The 17,000-nt window shown below is 42.8% G+C and overlaps 1 protein-coding gene across 7 annotated transcripts in view; it reads right to left on the bottom strand.

Annotated features, from left to right (window-relative positions):
- The window catches only part of THSD7B (thrombospondin type 1 domain containing 7B), a 329,550-nt gene that overhangs the window by 83,641 nt on the left and 228,909 nt on the right, over nucleotides 1-17,000 (bottom strand). For all 7 annotated transcript variants that reach the window (XR_010071985.1, XM_063341430.1, XM_063341432.1 and 4 more), the window contains one exon: nucleotides 1,298-1,476. Coding sequence is in view for 6 of the 7 variants with exons in the window: in XM_063341430.1 (XP_063197500.1) it covers nucleotides 1,298-1,476 (179 nt within the window). In the remaining variant the exon portion in view is untranslated. The remainder of the gene's footprint in view (nucleotides 1-1,297; nucleotides 1,477-17,000) is intronic.

A 17,000-nucleotide genomic window follows, 5' to 3' on the forward strand; every position in this document is an offset into this window, starting at 1 on the left:
AAGGCTTCTGAAATTAGCAAACCTAATGTGTGTGGGAATAGGCAACACTTTATAGCAATAAGTTTACTTTTAATGGAAGTAGGCTGCTGTGTCTATGGGTAACAAACCCCAGTATCTTTTCGTTACAAAGGAGCTTATTGTTACCATACGACTTACTGTGGGATTTCATTTCGCCTCTTTGGTGATCTGTCTGATCTATTAAGAAAAGCACTGAGGTATGGACAACATACACTTTATTGCAGTTTTACATTTTCATAGTCCCTGCTGCTTCTCTTAGGCTACCGCCTATGAATTTCAAATAGTAATAAGGGAAAACGGGAAAAAAAAAAAAAAAAAAAGTATTTACCAAGTTTCTTACAGGAAAAAAAAAAATAAACTGTGAAGAAAATGAGGCAAGGTCAGAATCAGGTGTTAGAAGCGATGGTGCATCCCGGGACATGACTGCTGCAGCAACACCTGCGCAGAAAAACAACTGGATCCATCAGCTCTAGCACCCACAAGCCACTACACAAATAAATCTTTGCATGAATACAATTAAAGACCTTCTACACATACTATGCAACATATTTTTTAACATATATATATATTCATAACCTACCTATGAAACCCTTCAGCATGACTGCCTCTGTCCTATTAATTTTCATAGCTGAATCTGATATAAAGGACAGGCAAACCTTAATAGTACTTCATCAGTGTTAATTAGCATTGAGAATTAATCAGCAAATGTAGGGAATCACTATTAGTCTTGCAGAAATGCATACGGCATTAGACAGCATTTAAACAGATGCTGATCTTTTTTAAAGAGTAGCAATTTAGAGATTACTTTCCTCTGATGGGATACTTCAATATTGAATATACAGAGATTAATGTTCAAGGGAACTTGTGTTGTGTTGAAGGGAAATGTTGCTAAAAATAGCAATATATATTTAACAAATGTTTTTGCAGCAACCATAGTCTCAGAGAGAATTAAAGACTTTTAAAATATCCATGACATCTGAGCTCTCTGATGCTTATACACTATCCAGGTGGGATTATTTGTCAAGGGCTTCCCGTGCTCTGGGAGATAAAAATTTCTTTATAGAAGAAATGCAGTCTTTCAGGTCAAATTCTACTGTTACATGAGCATCTCCCACACAATCCCCAAGAAGTTCGAAGATTGTCTACAAAATCCGACACAAGGTGTGGTCCCAGAGATAACTCCTATTTTTAACTTCTTCACCAGCACAGTACCTTTCGATGAGCATTAAAAACACAGTAAGCACAGAGAGATTTCTGTTGGCTATTTAACACCGCTCACCTGATTCTTGAGATCCAGCTTTGGACAGGGACGACCTCCATTGTAAGGCTTCTCCTTAAGCCACTTGGATCGGACTTTCACCCCCGGTCCACAAGAAGAGCTGCAAGGGGACCAACTGGACCAATCGCTTAATTTGCAATCAAACGGGCAAGGGACCGTGCAAGATTCTTCAATGTAACCTAAACCAAAAATTTAAGAAAGGTTTTAATCACCGCAACTAATGAACTCTGATCCTCCAATGTCTCACGACAATCTGTGTAATCAACACAAAATGAGAACTTCTTAAAGAGAAGACATTTGGCAGACTGACAACGCTCTCCCACCATGAGATGATGATATTATTTGTAAAGAACAGCAGTGACTAAAACTAATTTCTACTTGGTTTAGTCCAATGATCATTAGGAAGGCTAAACCAACTGATGTAAGGAACACACACCCTGGCAAACTGTTGTGAAGCTGGTTGTTCACCAGCAAGTGGTGATTATCTTCCCTACGACACTGTGGCCATAATAAATTCTGGCGAACTAAGCGTACACTCCAATTTTGTACTTCTTCATTATTATGCTAGCCATCTCAGAGCTGGCACAGGCAGGGAGTCGGGAGGCTCTCGTCCCAGCAGACAGGACCAGAGGATGGCGGAGGCACCAGCACTGTGCTCCTGGCAGTTCCCACAAGATGCGTGAGGGACCTGCCTGCGGCCGGCCAGCTGGAGTGGTGTGGGATTTGTTCTTGGGAGAAGCAGATGAAACCTGCTTCCCACACCTTTCTGGTAATTCTTTCTATACATCTTTCCAGCTGTTTTGCCAATTCTGAGTTTCATAAACGGCATTTTAAAGCTTTGTTTTCACCTTAACCTGGCTTGACACATAGGTCCTCCCAAGATCATCACCTCTTAAAATCAGAATACCAGACATCTGCAGGACCAACGCCTTGCTGAATTAAAACCCAACAGGGCTTCTCAGGGAAAAAACAAGGTTCCTCCATACAGGCAGAACCCCACCGCTGGTTTAGGAGCTGGCACATGGGAAGAGAGATTTTGCAGAGCCCAGCACTGGCCGTGGAGCTCCTGGTGGGCAGAAAGGCAGGGGAGGGCGGCCGAACCCTCGGGGTGTCCGGGGAATTACTGGCACCAGTCTCAGGTTGGCAGTGTGGAATAGCTCCTGCGCCTTCCTGCTTACCATGCTGCATTCATTCTCCTCGAGTTTCTATTATCTCCTTGTCATGTCTGTATGCACTATTTTAATTTAAGCAAAAAAGAGATTTCACGTTAGACCATGAAAGTCAGTGGCTGCTAAGATCAGCCTTTATTACAGGCGGCTTTGACCCTCTGACAGCTCTGGCAATGATGGTCATGGAAATAACCGAATTTCATCCCTACTGTATTGCTGATGTTTCTCATTTTTATGCCCTTTCTTTCTGTTTTTCATTGCACTAACTCCCTCTATATTCCTTACCCACAGAATACCAAATTATCTCATTCGATTACTCTTTTATGAAGGGTTTCCCCACTCTACCAAGATGACAGTCACTGCAGCAGGGAGGAAAAAAAAAACCCAAAACCAACAAAACCCAGAAAAACCCAACCCAGAAGCAGCTGCCCTCCAAAAGCCCCACACAGCCCCAGATGATGGGGAAACACCAAGGCTGAGGCACAGAGATCATTCTGGCCCGGAGCTGGGTTTACTGGCTCTGTGACTGACTCCAGACCAGGACTGCGTTACATCCTGAGCATCGACCCACAGCAGCAACACGCTGCCTCCCCCCTGGTCTTCATGCGAAGTCAATATCAAGACAGGTTTCAGACTTATTTAGGCATCCCCCACCAGAAAATATCCTCCTTCTAGAAGTACAAGAAATACTGATGTTGGTTTTGTAAACTGTGCCTTAAAAAATACTAGAAACAACAGTAATTCCCTCCTTCAATGATGCTCTATTTCTTCTCTCTTTTTCCTTCGTGATGGTCCTGTTCCCTCTTCCTTTACAGCAGCCACCCCGCAGCCTGGCAGCCGCAATCATTTCCCCAGTAACTCACGCTGTAACTCTTCCCTAAAGCTGCAGCCCCGTTCCCGTACGGTGAGCTCTGTTTTTTTTTTGCTACCTCTTATCTCCATGTCTTGCATTGCCTTGTCACTTGCAGCTCCAAAGCCCCGGGAACTGGGTATCTTAATTATTTCTGACCCAATCCCCTACAGTGGTGTTCGCTTGTTTGAGATATTTCAACTTTGCATGCTTTGTATACTCATCTGGGTGAGATTACACCCATGCACACACATATACAAATATTTCCAAACCAGATTTGCTTTTTTTCCCCAAATGAGACTCCCAGATATCCCACTAATATTCTATTCCACCTGCTTAGGTTGCCACTCAAAGCAATTCATAATACATTATGATAAGTAAAAGAAATTTTCTCATGATAGATTTATGAGAAGCATTTCTTAGGCAGTTCTCCAAAGAGTTCTGTTCCACCATCGTACGAAAGATCATTTTTCCTTGGGCTGTGTGACAGCCTAGGTAATTAACTCTCAACAGAAACAAAGAAAGTGCCTTGTTTCAAAGTAGGATTAGACAGAGGGGTTATCAACTTATCAGTGAAGGCAAAATGGGCTAAGCCTTTTGGCAGTTCGAGACCTACCTCTATAGTAAAAAGAAATACAAGACCAAAAAAAAGAAATATAATACAAAAAAGAAATATAAGGAAGAGGAAGGAAAAGCTATAATCAACAAAATGGAAGAAACTTATTGTGTTCCACCCCCGGGAACTGCTGTGGGGATCCCCCAGTGAACCACAAAATTTCTAAAGACGTCCTGTTGCTAAGACATAAAAGTAATGCTAAGCTCATTACTTTTTGAGTTTCCTCACCCATATTTTTAAATTACATTAAGTATAAACAAATAATGGCCAGCTAATAGAGCATTAAATTACCATACTGCCCAGAGGAACCCAATTCTCCACATTGAACAATGCTACAGAATCAAAAGAGGAACATAACTTTCTTTCGAGCTCTTCTCAAAGGCTGCCATTACTTCTTCTACCAGTTGCTTGAGGTTAAACGTATGAGGAGATACCCATGGATCAAAGATTTCATTCAACAAAAATTTTCCTCCAAAAATCTCTACGTGATGTATCCTCTCTGCTCATATAGAGAATGCCTTTATGGCTATCTTTTTATGAAAAACTAGTAAATAATGTTGTACTCAGCTCATCCATCGCCTATGAGAACGGGATATTTGTTTTTCTCTGTAGGAGCCAAGCAATGACTTGCCATTGTCAGGGGGCTGAAAAGACTTCAGTTTGGATACCCGCAGTAATCCCACTATTTGTAGCACTGGCATGATGCATAATACAAAACAACATCAAAAAATAACAAGGGAGGTATGCTATTAAAACAACCCATTAATAAAGAATTCTGCATTCAGGATATTATCCGGAGAAATACTTCTTAGCATAGCAGAATATGAATAAAGAAAACAGCATAAACACATTTCTGAGTTACTGTTGCTCAGCCTGGGGAGACTAACTCGAGGTTGAGTTTACACAGCTGGTTTTGCCAGTGTCACCCTTAAACATCTCACTCATCCATCACACTCCCCCATTTTTCTCTCTGTTGCAGAACCTGGTACCAAAAATCCCAAGCAGAGTTTCCAAGACCTTCTGTGGAAAAAGATGTCCTCTTCTCCCCACCCCGCTCAGCCTGCTTTCCATGTGTTCTTATATTAGTTCTTGAAGCTTGCTTTAGCCCCTTTCTTATTTTTTATTCCTCAAAATCTCCAATATAATTAAAATAAAGTTCATTTAATTTAGAAACAACAGATTAGAGCCTCTGTCCTAGCTGAGCCGACAGCAGGCCCCTGAAGGCCACAGAGCTGGAGCTGCACACACAGATGTCACCGGAGGCAGCAACAGAAACACCAGTGCATGGGATATTTAAGTAGGCATCTTGCAGCATACTACTGGGAATAGTCCTGAATTGGCAGCAAAAATTGAGCTGGATGATCAAATAAGCCTTTTCTATGTTTAAGTGCTATTGTTTTACTACTGAGACACTGCCAACCTAATGGGATGAACAAATGCATTTACCTGGCCTGCACAGCTCATTTTACTATTATTTATTCATTAAGAACAATGTGCTTGCTGCTCTACAAGCCACAAATGGAGTCTCTTCCCTAAAGTGTCTATAATAAACAAAGCACCCATGGATTACACAGGAGGTACTGGGAAGGCTCAAACACACGATGTGGTAACCATTCCTCGTCTCGTTTCTTCTGTGCAGCCCAAGAGATGGAGCAATAGCAGGTGAGATTAATAAAGTGAGGATGATGGTCTGGTGGATGTCGAATGTTAAAGCTCAAACACGTGGTGTAAAAACTGTTATTGTCTCATTTTTGCTGTGCAACCCGAAAGAGCCGGGGCAGCAGGAGGCGGCTGGATGATGGGCTGGTGGGTGTCAGCGGCACAGAAGCAGGGAGAGGATGTGGATCGCGCTGCAGCGCCGGGGGGGGAGTTCTGCAGTAGCACAATTCCTTTCCCACCTACCCAAGACGCCATACGTATCACCCCAGGCACAGCTAGAGAGGGCCGCAGTGTCCTTCCGTGTCCCCCTCTATATTTGCAAACGGATCGTGGTGGGAGAAGCAGCCGATTAGTAGGTTGACAAGCTCACGTAAGACACTGGCATCCACCCGACTGTTACACTTCCAAATGATAAATTTGCTGCGGGTGTAAGGTCTGCGCACAGCGTTAAACAACAGTGCCAACAGGATTCCAAGAGGCTGACTTGAAAGTGATTCGAAAATAAACATTTCTCCGGCAGCTTTGGAAACAGATGCACTTCTAATTGAATTGGCTTTAAACTCATTTGTATCCTCTCTAACATATTTCATCATTTCAATTAACAAACTTCTAGCAGTTCTACCCTTGTTAGTAAACCTTGAGGTGCTTCATAAAGCTCAAGGTCATTACTACGAGAGGGACAACTCTGTGCATCACCGCAACTGCCACTGGCAATAGCACCCGTAATTTCCCTTGGAGCCTACAGGATGGTGGAGATCACCCTTTAACAAACACGGCGGCAGCAGAGTGGACAGTGACACAGAAGAAATATTTCTAATTACACAGACTAAAGGTAGATTAAAAAAGCTGATTCATTTTGCAATTAATATTTACATCCATTTGATTACTGACTGTGAAATATGTAGAATAACACCAGTAAATCCACGCCGTGCTGGAAGTCTAATAGCTAAAGACTTCATAAGGGAGACCTGGTGGACCATGGCACTCGGTGGGCCGGATTCTGCTCAGCTGAAGCTTTGGGATCTCCTACAAAGCAAAACTCAGGTTTTAACTCAGGTTAAAACCTAGCATCGAGCATAGAATGCAGTTAAGAGTCTAACTCCAACATCTGATCACAGCTCTATGGCTGGGGCTTTCCCAATGCGCCGCAGATAAGGCAGCCCACCAGCCATGGGCCACACGGCATGACGGAAGGCTCCAGAAGCTTGTGAGATACAAGGGGAGCACCTCCTCTTAAGCAATCCAGGCCCAAACATTTAAATCCTGCTTCAAGGGAGAATATTATTAACTGAAGGAAACTAAGCAGAATAAGCCCTGGGAGTCTTAAAGTTGCTAACAACTTCAGTTGCATCTGAAAAGGATGTAATATTGCCATGGAACAAACGTTTAACCTTTTTTTTTTTTTAATACACAAGGATTTGAGAGATTTTATGCATTATTAGTTTGCTAGCTGGGAAATTTAAGAGATAATCTAATGAATACATTCAGTAAACGCACAACTGAAAAACCCAGTAAAAATAACTTTAACGTTTTTGCAAAGCTCAAATAATGTACAAAATGTACCCTTAGCTAATTTATTCCCGCTTGCTCTTCTCAACAAAGAGGCACACGCTCTCGTTATCTCGTAGCAGACTGATTATAGATTCTAAATAGACCAGAGAGGACTTGTAAAAAACGCTGCTAAGTTTAACTCAACATTATTGTTATTGAAATTCATCCAAAGGTTGGGTTTATTGCTCAATTTCACAGTCTCTATAAATTCTGACGAGGCAGTCGGGTTGATGCTGACGTTGCATTATGATTCCTAATTTCTTTTGATTTTGCGTTACGGTTATCTTCCTTAAAGAACTTGCAAGCTTACACTTTGAGTTGCATACAAACCGTAGTAGCTGATACACTTAATCTTTTCACTAAATAAGGAAATCTCCATTAATTAGCACATTCCTTGTAACAGATTGCAGAACAAGCTGAGAACTCTTCCGGAGAAGAGAGACTCGTCTGCTGCCTTCTGACTGCAAACAAATAGCGAAAATAAATAGGACTTCACAGCGTACATTCATCTCCCAGGGAACTTCCGATGCAGAAATCCACTGCACAAATCTGTCTGGCCGCCAAAACCAGCTGTGGAAATGATTCCCTCTCCTCCTGGGGCTGCTCCCCCACCACGAAGTGCCGGGCCGGCTGCTTGGGAGCCCTGACACCTTAAGAAAGACCTTGCTCAAATAAAAAAATCATCCACTGGGATCAATAGCAGCCAGGGGAGTAGCTCAGCAGTGTTTTTCTATATACTTTGCTCATCACCCTGCCACTGGGAAATTCATCTGCTTTGTCCAAACAAAACTGAGTAGGTTTTGGTTTTTTTTTTTTCTTTACCCTCATCTTCTGTATATCAGGAAAGAAACTCATCCCACTGTACTTTATTATGAATTGTTTAGCATATATGTTCTTCAGGCTGCTCAAGCCACAGTAAAAGCAGATTTTTAAAACACACCTGACATTGTGTTTATTTTTTATTATTATTATGAGATTTATATAACAAAACAAGGCTTTTTTTAAAGGCCAAACACACTTCCACAGTACATCACGAAGACAAAATTAAATTGTCCACAGACCGTCAAATTCCCCTCTTTCTCCTACATCTGATTTCTCTCAGAGGCCCAATTGCACAGTAGCTCCGAAAATAGATGTGCATTGCAGAGCGCTCTGAAGATCAATATAGACTTGGGCAATTTGGACCAGGCGGGAAGCATCTTCCAGAGCCAAGGGTCCATCACTGGGAGAAAGCTGCCGCCAAATGTCACCAAAAATATCTGCCCCCATCAGTAAATCATACATGGCCTGAAGGTCAATGGTTTCAGGCTCTGCTGGAGCACACTAAGAAACTCAATTTCGGAGTTTGGGGCCCTCTGCGGAGAGCATCTTTCTGCCAGTTTCTAAAGATACGACGTTAGGCACTGTCAACACAATATGCCACCTCATTTCAGCTGCCAAGCGGCGACCCCAAGACACAGACGAGCCTCATTTAGACAACATCCCTCAGACAGCAACGCGACGGCGTCCATGTTACAGAATAGGAAACGCTGATGCCTTTCCGTGTACCCTGATAATTAGCACATATTGCACATTATAATACTGCTCTTATTTCAGACAAAATAAACCACCAGATGACTCTGCAGAAGAAAGGAACACAAAGCAATTAGATCCATGAGCAATTAATATTACCAAATGGATCACAAAAACATGAAAGAAATATATTTTTTTCCTCCCCCCCCCCCCCCCCCCCCCCAAATGTACGTTCCTAGTACTTTAATTTCCAAACTCCAGAGGTATTACCAAGTGTAAGGGCCAGGTCACAGAGGCTCTGAAAAGGCAGGGAGAAGCATCCGAGCCCGCCGCGACCTCCGCAGCCTCCCTCCTCGCCGCCACGGGAGGCGAGTGACACAGTCACCCCTCCGATCAATACATTTAAATCAATACACCGCCTCAACTCCTTCTCGTCTCATCGACACTAAATGAGAAACCTAACTACACACTTTAATTATACTGGCGCTGTTTTAAAGCTGCCACTAAGCATTTACCGACGTTCGGAAGATCCAGGTAGCTGCCGCGAGGTCCAGCCTGCTCGGACGAGGAGTTTCACTCCTGCTATCAGAGGTCACCTTGCTACAGAGGCAGGGATACAAAGGCATCTGACCTCCTTAACTCATGCTGCACTAGAAAAAACATCTGATGGAAACAGGGCTTTAAGAAAGGGAACAGTCCTGGTTTTCCACAGCTTAGTCACAGGGAGAGCAGCACGACTCATTTAGATGATGGAAAACCTTGAGATGGAAATAGGACATTTTCGTGATGTTAGCAGGCCCCAGCACAGAGTACTGATGTACTGAATTCCTGATAGACTTTTGTTTCAATTTTGCGGCGTGACTTTGAGCACTCTGGTTGTGTAGTTCAGTCTCCTCTGGTGGGGGACTTCAATGAATTCCGACAGAAGCAGAAAGCGATGCAATCTTGTTGAATAATACGATTTTTAATGGTCACTCCTCCATGTTACCAAATACAAATGAGATCCAAGATTTCACAGAGGGAATCTCTGTCTGTGGTGAGGGATATTAGAAGTTTTGCAAACCAGGCGCTGTGATTTAATTTACACCATCCTCATTTGCAAACCTTGAAGGACATAGAGAGATTTCAAAGTATATCTCAGACCCAGGAACAGACTAAGGTAGGATAAATTCTCAGTTACTCATCAATATTGTTATGATAATCCTTAGAGAAGACTGAGCTGAAGTTTAATTTTATCCACGTTTCCTAATTCAGGCTCATTTCCTCAAATCCTCTAAATTCAGCTGTTGCTATGTTTCTGAGTTGGTCTCCCGAACTCTTTGATCAAGCAGACTACATCAGGCACCTTAAACGAAATCCACTATGTGCCCATCTCCCCCTTCCATGCTATCTTTATCGCTGTATGCACTGCTCCAGCAAACTCATTTCTGCTCTGGCAGTCAGCTCATTTTAGTCAGACATTGGCTTATGTGCAAGAAGTGGAATTCTTACTTTTGTTGGATTCTTCTTCCATACAAGCAAACTCATGTGATGTTGCTTCTGAAGATCTTCAGAATATGTCAGACGTGAAACCCTTTAACTCTCACTGGAACCCACTAAAACACCTACTATTGCGACTTCCCACTTAAAAATCATTTGTCATCCATTTATTTGCCCGGAAGTCCTGCTCATCAGGGCTGTATAAAAGGCAATCAGGTTAAAAAACATTGAAAGAAACCCACGATCATGAAGTTCTGCATGAGTAGGAAAAGTGCAGAGGTCTTAACACTAGAGTACATAATTCATGAAAGGGCTTATGCTAAAACAGTATTTCTTCATACTTCCTATGTAACATATTAAATGGAATGGCACACAGGGAGAGAAAAATGTTAATTCTAAATCTGTCTTTGCATGGTAACATTTTATTAGAGCCTTGCTTCATAAGAGGCTGTATTTGTGACAAATGCGTTATTAAAACCAAAGAGACGGGCCACATTTCAAAGAGATGCTCTTACTGCGGCCTACTGCAGCAAGCAGGGCAGCCGATCGCCCAGTGCGTTAACTTGCTATCAAAGCTCTCCTAAACCTCCGATAGACTATTGCTACACCGAGTTACTATTTCTACACTAAAAACGTTCCCAGCTCCCATGGAAGAGCTTTAATCAACCTGTCAAAAACAGAGAAAAACTGACTGAGCCTAATAATAGAAACAAAAGGCACGGACATGAGCAAGCGTGGGCAGAGGTGGGCCGGCAAGTGGAGGCTGATGGTGATCGTCAAACACAAGAGAGCATGCTTGAGGTTAGTAAAAAAATCATTCCTTATAGTCTGGTATTGCCACCTCTTCAAAAGGGTCATTTAATGGATTGCAGCAAACAGCATCAAAGAAATTTGGGCAAAAAGACAGGCTATAAAGATTTATATTTAGAGCCAAGGGTAACAAACAATCACTATGACTAAATGCAGCACCTACAGAGGATGTTGCTCAAATAGCTAAACCTCTAAATATTTCCTCATAAGATGCACGCTTGCTTTCTGTAAGAAGATAAAGATCTAGAAGAATGTGCATTTCTATGTGCTAATGCCTCAGGGGAAGTCTTGCCTCGCGTAAATAAGCTTCTGTGATAGCCAGTTTGACCCATTCAGAAATAACTTTTTTGATGGCTGTTTACCTTTGATTCTGTTGCCAGAAAAACACAGAGAACAGCAATGTCTGAACAGTTGCCTTGTGATCCCATTTCATTTGATAAGTCTTTTAACATCCAGGACGGAAGAACTGTGGCCAAATTTTCTTATGGCAAATAAATTTTGGAAAAAAAGGAAGGGAAAAGATAGGGCATAAATCAATATTCTTTGAGCACTGTTATGAGAGCAATATGTAAAAAGCCCTGTAGTCAAGCAAGAAATGGAGGGCAGGTCCTTTACGGGCTCTGTTTCCGTGCTTACGGCCCCCCTGGCAGCCACAGCTGTAATTAAGGCTGTCACTGCACACCCAAGGAGATGTGTAGAAATGTCGGAGAGAGGTCCAGAGGAGAACCCAGCCAGGATTTCGGGGCTAAATTTAGAAGCTATTTAGCTTTGAGACATCAGAAAACCAGTCAAAGGTGACAGTGGCTTTGTCCTGAAGTGGGAATGCGAGGGTAGGACAGCCCCGTCCGCAGCTGGCAACACTTTTCAGCCACCCGTGATCCAAACTCAGCCTTAATTCCCGTGCCAGGGGATCAGATGGGCAGAAAATACGGTGAGATTTTAGCTGAAACTTTTTTCTCAAGCAGTCTTTGAAAAGCTTTGTCTTTGGTAAGTAGTACGGTCATTTTTCTGTAATAAAAAGGCCACCGAGAGCTACACCACAGAGCCACATAGGGGAAACCACAGAGAGAAACAGGAGTATCGTAATATTTAATTAAACTCAAATGCCAAAAGAAGGGTAGATTAGTCCGAACATGGGCTCTACATGTTATCATTAACCGATGGTGCCAAGATTACTTCCACGCTTTTGGGGAAGAGGAGGCATCCCGAGGGCTGTCAGGTGTGAGGTCTGGAGCTGGGAAGAGGACAGCCTCGGCAGGGTGGCCCATTTTCCTTGGAAAAGAAATGAGGCTGTCAAGAACGAGGCCTCCAGAAATGAGGCCTCATCCACACGACATTTGTAGGATGCTGTTTTTGGAAGTACAGAAACCACTTAAAACTAAGACACGTTGGATTCTGGAATTAACGGTTTGTGCTAAAAAAATGTAATTTCAAGATAAGATTTCGTTTAGACTAAGAATGAAATTAAATGTTCAGGGACATTTTCAAAAACACGGGTGAAACTTCTGTTCAAAAAAGTTGATATTTCTGAAGATTTTCAAAAGAAAATCAGGGATCTCTGCAACAATTTCATTCTTCAAAATAAAATTTACCAGATATGGAAAAAAATGTACACTACAGTAATTGCCAGAATAGATACACTTTCAAAAGTAAACAGGCATTTATTCAAGTAGTTTTTCCACCTTTTTTTTCCCAAAATTGTTTCCTTGTAGGAAAGTTAAGTTTGCTATCAGTCCAGGATAGACTCGGCTCACATTCCTTTAACCTACTAAGCTCTGCTTAGTTTTTTTGAGCTACACAAATATCATTTTGCAGTACAATTATTAACATCTAGTGATTAAACACTACCTGAAAATAGCTTATTTTCTCCCAAAATGACAGTGTGGGGATTCACACCCTGTGGGGTTTCAGAGCAGGTCCTTGTGTTAACTCAGAGGTAGGTCACGAGATGTCTGTCAAGCTGGTGGCCAGCTTTCATGTAAGGGAGTGTAAACCCCAGAGGAATGCCCCGGGTAGAAATACAGCACAACTCTGGGCTGACCTTTCAGAAAATCAAATTTTCAAGAGACTTGATACTACCCGTTCTTGAACAGGAAGAGTTGAAATTCCTGACCCATGACCTTTGCATACTGTCCTAAGTCTCTCAACACTGGGGACACGGCTGACCAGGACAGAAGCAGCACTGTCACTGCTGGCAGATGCTGCCCTGATGTGCCTCGGAGCAGGGAATATCCATCCCTCCAACTGCCACAAAACCTATGAGCCTTCACGTCACCCAAATTTTTAACTCCTCCTGGTGCGTCTGTTTGCTGAACCTCCTCCCCCGTTTGGGCTTAAAGGTGACATTTTCAAGGAGTGACCTTGCCAGCAGCATTCCCAGTAGCAGCTTTATGTTGACGTGACTGGGAGGAACCGAGTGACACCCCTGCATCAGGAGGTAGTGGGGGACCCTCTGAGTAACCCCAGCCCTCTTTGATTTGCCCACCTGCAACTAAACCACATACAACAAAACACTGCACTGTTGAGAATAAAGAGGTATATGAGCATCCCTGCCGTGCCTTTCATAAATTTAGAGATAATTAAAGCTTTTTAAGAGGACTGTAGGTTGACGCTAAGCACTCTGTGGTTTAAAGCCAGGATCTATTTGTCTGTTGTGTCGTTATTCCAGGTTCCTGTTGTTGTGAGCACAGCAGAATTTGAATAGTATAAGCGCTCTTCATAAATTCCTGCTTTCCATAAATTGCCCGTCGGATCAAAAGCAGAACCTCTGTGCAAGAGCACAGAAATCTCCAGCCTTTGATTTGGAACAGATGAGGCACCCTATGTTCCTCTAAGATTAAAAAAAAAAAAAAAAAAAAACCTGTTGGCACAGCACACAAAAAGAGAGGCAAAGGAACTACATGAAATAATTCAAAACAAAGGAGGCGGAAATTCAGAAATAGTACAAGGAACTCGGATGACAGGCTGAGAAGCCGATGAATGGCAAGTAAGAGGACAATTTAATGTCCAAAGAGGATACTCCAAACACCAGCCAGAGAACGGAGACGCTCTGGACTAGCAGTGAGCTGAACACAGTATGAGCCAGTCTTCTGATGGGAAGACAAATTGAGGCAAATTATCAATCACATTTTTGTAACAGAGTTAGAGCTAGTCACCTTTATCTACAATTTCATAATTGCATTTCCAAATTAAAGGGAGGAAAAGAAGAGTGAACCAACTCCAGCAAAAAAGAAATAGTTCAATCTGGAAACTGCAAGCCACTCATTTCTTGAGCTTATTTGGATAGGCCTTCACGGAAAATGACAACATCACTAAAATAAAGCTGTACACTAATCACAAAAGCCAGTCATGAAAAAAAAGCTACTGCATGTTTCTTCTGGACTTCAAAGAAAAGGTTTTGTGTAGAAAGGAATAAAATTCAGAAAAGTCTGGGATTTGTATTTCTAAGCTTGTCACATCTAATGATCGTGAGCTAGCCCAAGATTAAATTGCAGGGAGGAGAGGTAAATTAGTCAAGGTGTCACCTGTGTAGCCACTACAGTTGACTCAGTGTTCACACAAGCTGTGCTGGGTCAGGGCAGAGGTCTCTCCAGCCCCAGGACTCCGGTCCTGACAGAAGAAACCGTAGAGCACCAGGCAAGCTAGTAGTCCATGTCCATTACGGCACAGCTGGAATGCTTTTGGACTTCGAGATACTCTCTATGCGGTAACGACACCAATGGGGAGAAAATCCACTACCTGTTGAGAAGGTATGCTTAAAGTGTTAAGATATTGGCAGATAATAGGCTTAGGAGAGTTGGAGTCTGGACTGCTGAAAAATACAGATCAACAGACTTTTAATTTTTTTTTGGGTTGTTTTTTTTTTTTTCCCCAAGTGGCAAATGCAGAATTGCTCACAAAACTCAGTGTTAGATGAGGGCCTCAGCCCCTGAACCTCTCTGAGCAGTGATTAATTTCTACATTAGACTGAAACTCACAGTACGTTCACTTGATAACCATGATACATTCACACAATAAGTCACATTGACACGAGTGAACTAAACCCTACTGAAGTGGTAAGTGCAACAGCCAGGTTTCAGTCAGGGAAAGTGGAAATCATTGCTGCGAGAAGGCAAGAGCCCAGAGCTTGCTCTTGAGAAAAGCGACAGACAGACCTATTCTATTCCACACCATTTTTATTGCCCCATACCTTGCACTCATGGCATTATCAAGTCTGGGACAAACTTACCTCTACTTCTAAGGCAAAGTTTGCAGCCTTACATCTGTCTTTCTACACTTTGTAAAAGTTCTTCAAAAGGATCTAGCAAAGAACTGAGGTCTGAGTCTTACAACTTCTCACTTCTGCCCTGGTTCGAGGGAAAGGAACTTTTCCTTTTGCACTGTCCTGCAACAGGAAAAGAGCAGGAAACAAAGAGAAGTCAGAAGACCTGAAACAAAGAGAAGAGGAACACGCTTGCCCCTACAGCTCATAAAGCAAGAACAACACCTAGATATCACAGTGACTGGCGTTCAATATATAAGGCAATGGCTTAATTAGCCGTAAATAAGGTCAGCTAGCAAATGTCAAAAGGTCACCTCGTATTAATTGTGAGCAAGACAAACTGAGCTGCTTAAAAAAAAAAAAAAAGAACCGTCATGAATAATTTCTCAGGACTTAGCAATTCTGCATGCTTCTGCAATTTGCTCTTCTCTATTATGGTTGAGTAACATTCTGCTAATTATTAATTGGATAATGATTTGTTTCTATCACTAATTCAATATTGTGTTCAGAAGTACATTTTGAAAGCTACCAGCTGTAGAGCCCATAAATATTGGGCTTATCTTTATTTAACTGCTCTGGTTGGAAGGCAGGTCCCAAGTGATGGAAGTGGAGCCTGTGGAGCTTTCTGCCCACTTTTGGGCACTCTACACCCAAAGTCACCAAAATACCTGTGTCCTCTGGAGAGTGAGGCAATGCTGCTTTCCCCCTCGCCGTGCAGGGAACAGAAGGTGTTCAACACTGGGTAGTAATTAGGAGTTTGTACATCCTGAATATTAAACAGGGGTCTGGCCAGAGATTCACAGTTCACCCTTAGGGGAACTCTTAGGGGGCACTCAGAAGGTGGAAACATCTCACCCCTCCTTTACATCCCACTTCCAAACCTAAATGTCTTCAGAGCACTCTGTAACTGGAACGCGGGAGGAAGGGCAAACGCTGGGGCTCTGCGGTACAGTACTGACCATCCCTCTGGCCTCCTACATGGGTCCTGGGCCGGGGTCGTGTTGCAATCATTTCTGCTTGGATAAAAAGCTGAAGACAAGAAAGCCAACAATAATCCCCTTGAGCTACGACTCCCTACTACCCTCCCTAAGAGAAGCCGGACCATTAAAAATGCCACATAAATATCACTGACAGAAAACACACTTCAAGGTTATTCAGAAAAGCCCCACACATAGACAACCTCCTCTTTTTAATAGTGATAAAAACCCTGAGTTTTTCAAAAAAGCAAGTCACGGCACAGGCAAACCCACCTTTCAAAACCCAACGACAGCTCCCTTTTTGCAGAAGAAAAGGTAATGTTGTGGGGGAAAGGTATAGCATTCCTCCTCCATGGGCCGCAGAGGCATAATCAATTGGTACAACAGCACATTGTCGAAACACAAACCACGGAAAGCTGCTTTATGAATCCGTGCAGCCAGCTGGAACAGCCATCAACAGCTGCGAGAGGAATTCACTCCAGGACTGAATCACTTCCTTAGGGTGGGTTTTTTCCTCCTTTTAGTACATGCAACTCAGGCTGCTGATCCTCATCCCAAAGACCCTCCACAGAGCAGCCCCACTGCTTTCTCTGCTCCCTTATATACTCAGGAACATTAATGGTTCCTGTGGTATTACTTAATCTCCTCCTGAGACATCATTTCTCCCTCTCCCATCACATAGCTCACCAGCAGTCTTCCAACCTACTACATCACATTGTGTGGGGTCCCAAGTTTTTTGACTGGGAGTCAGAGAGCATTTGTGATTTGGGGGCAGCGCAAGTACAGAATTTGCTCCTAAAACAAAGGCTTTCGTCTGTA

Source organism: Chroicocephalus ridibundus, chromosome 7 (genome assembly GCF_963924245.1).
Source record: "Chroicocephalus ridibundus chromosome 7, bChrRid1.1, whole genome shotgun sequence".
NCBI classification, from domain to species: Eukaryota; Metazoa; Chordata; class Aves; order Charadriiformes; family Laridae; genus Chroicocephalus; species Chroicocephalus ridibundus.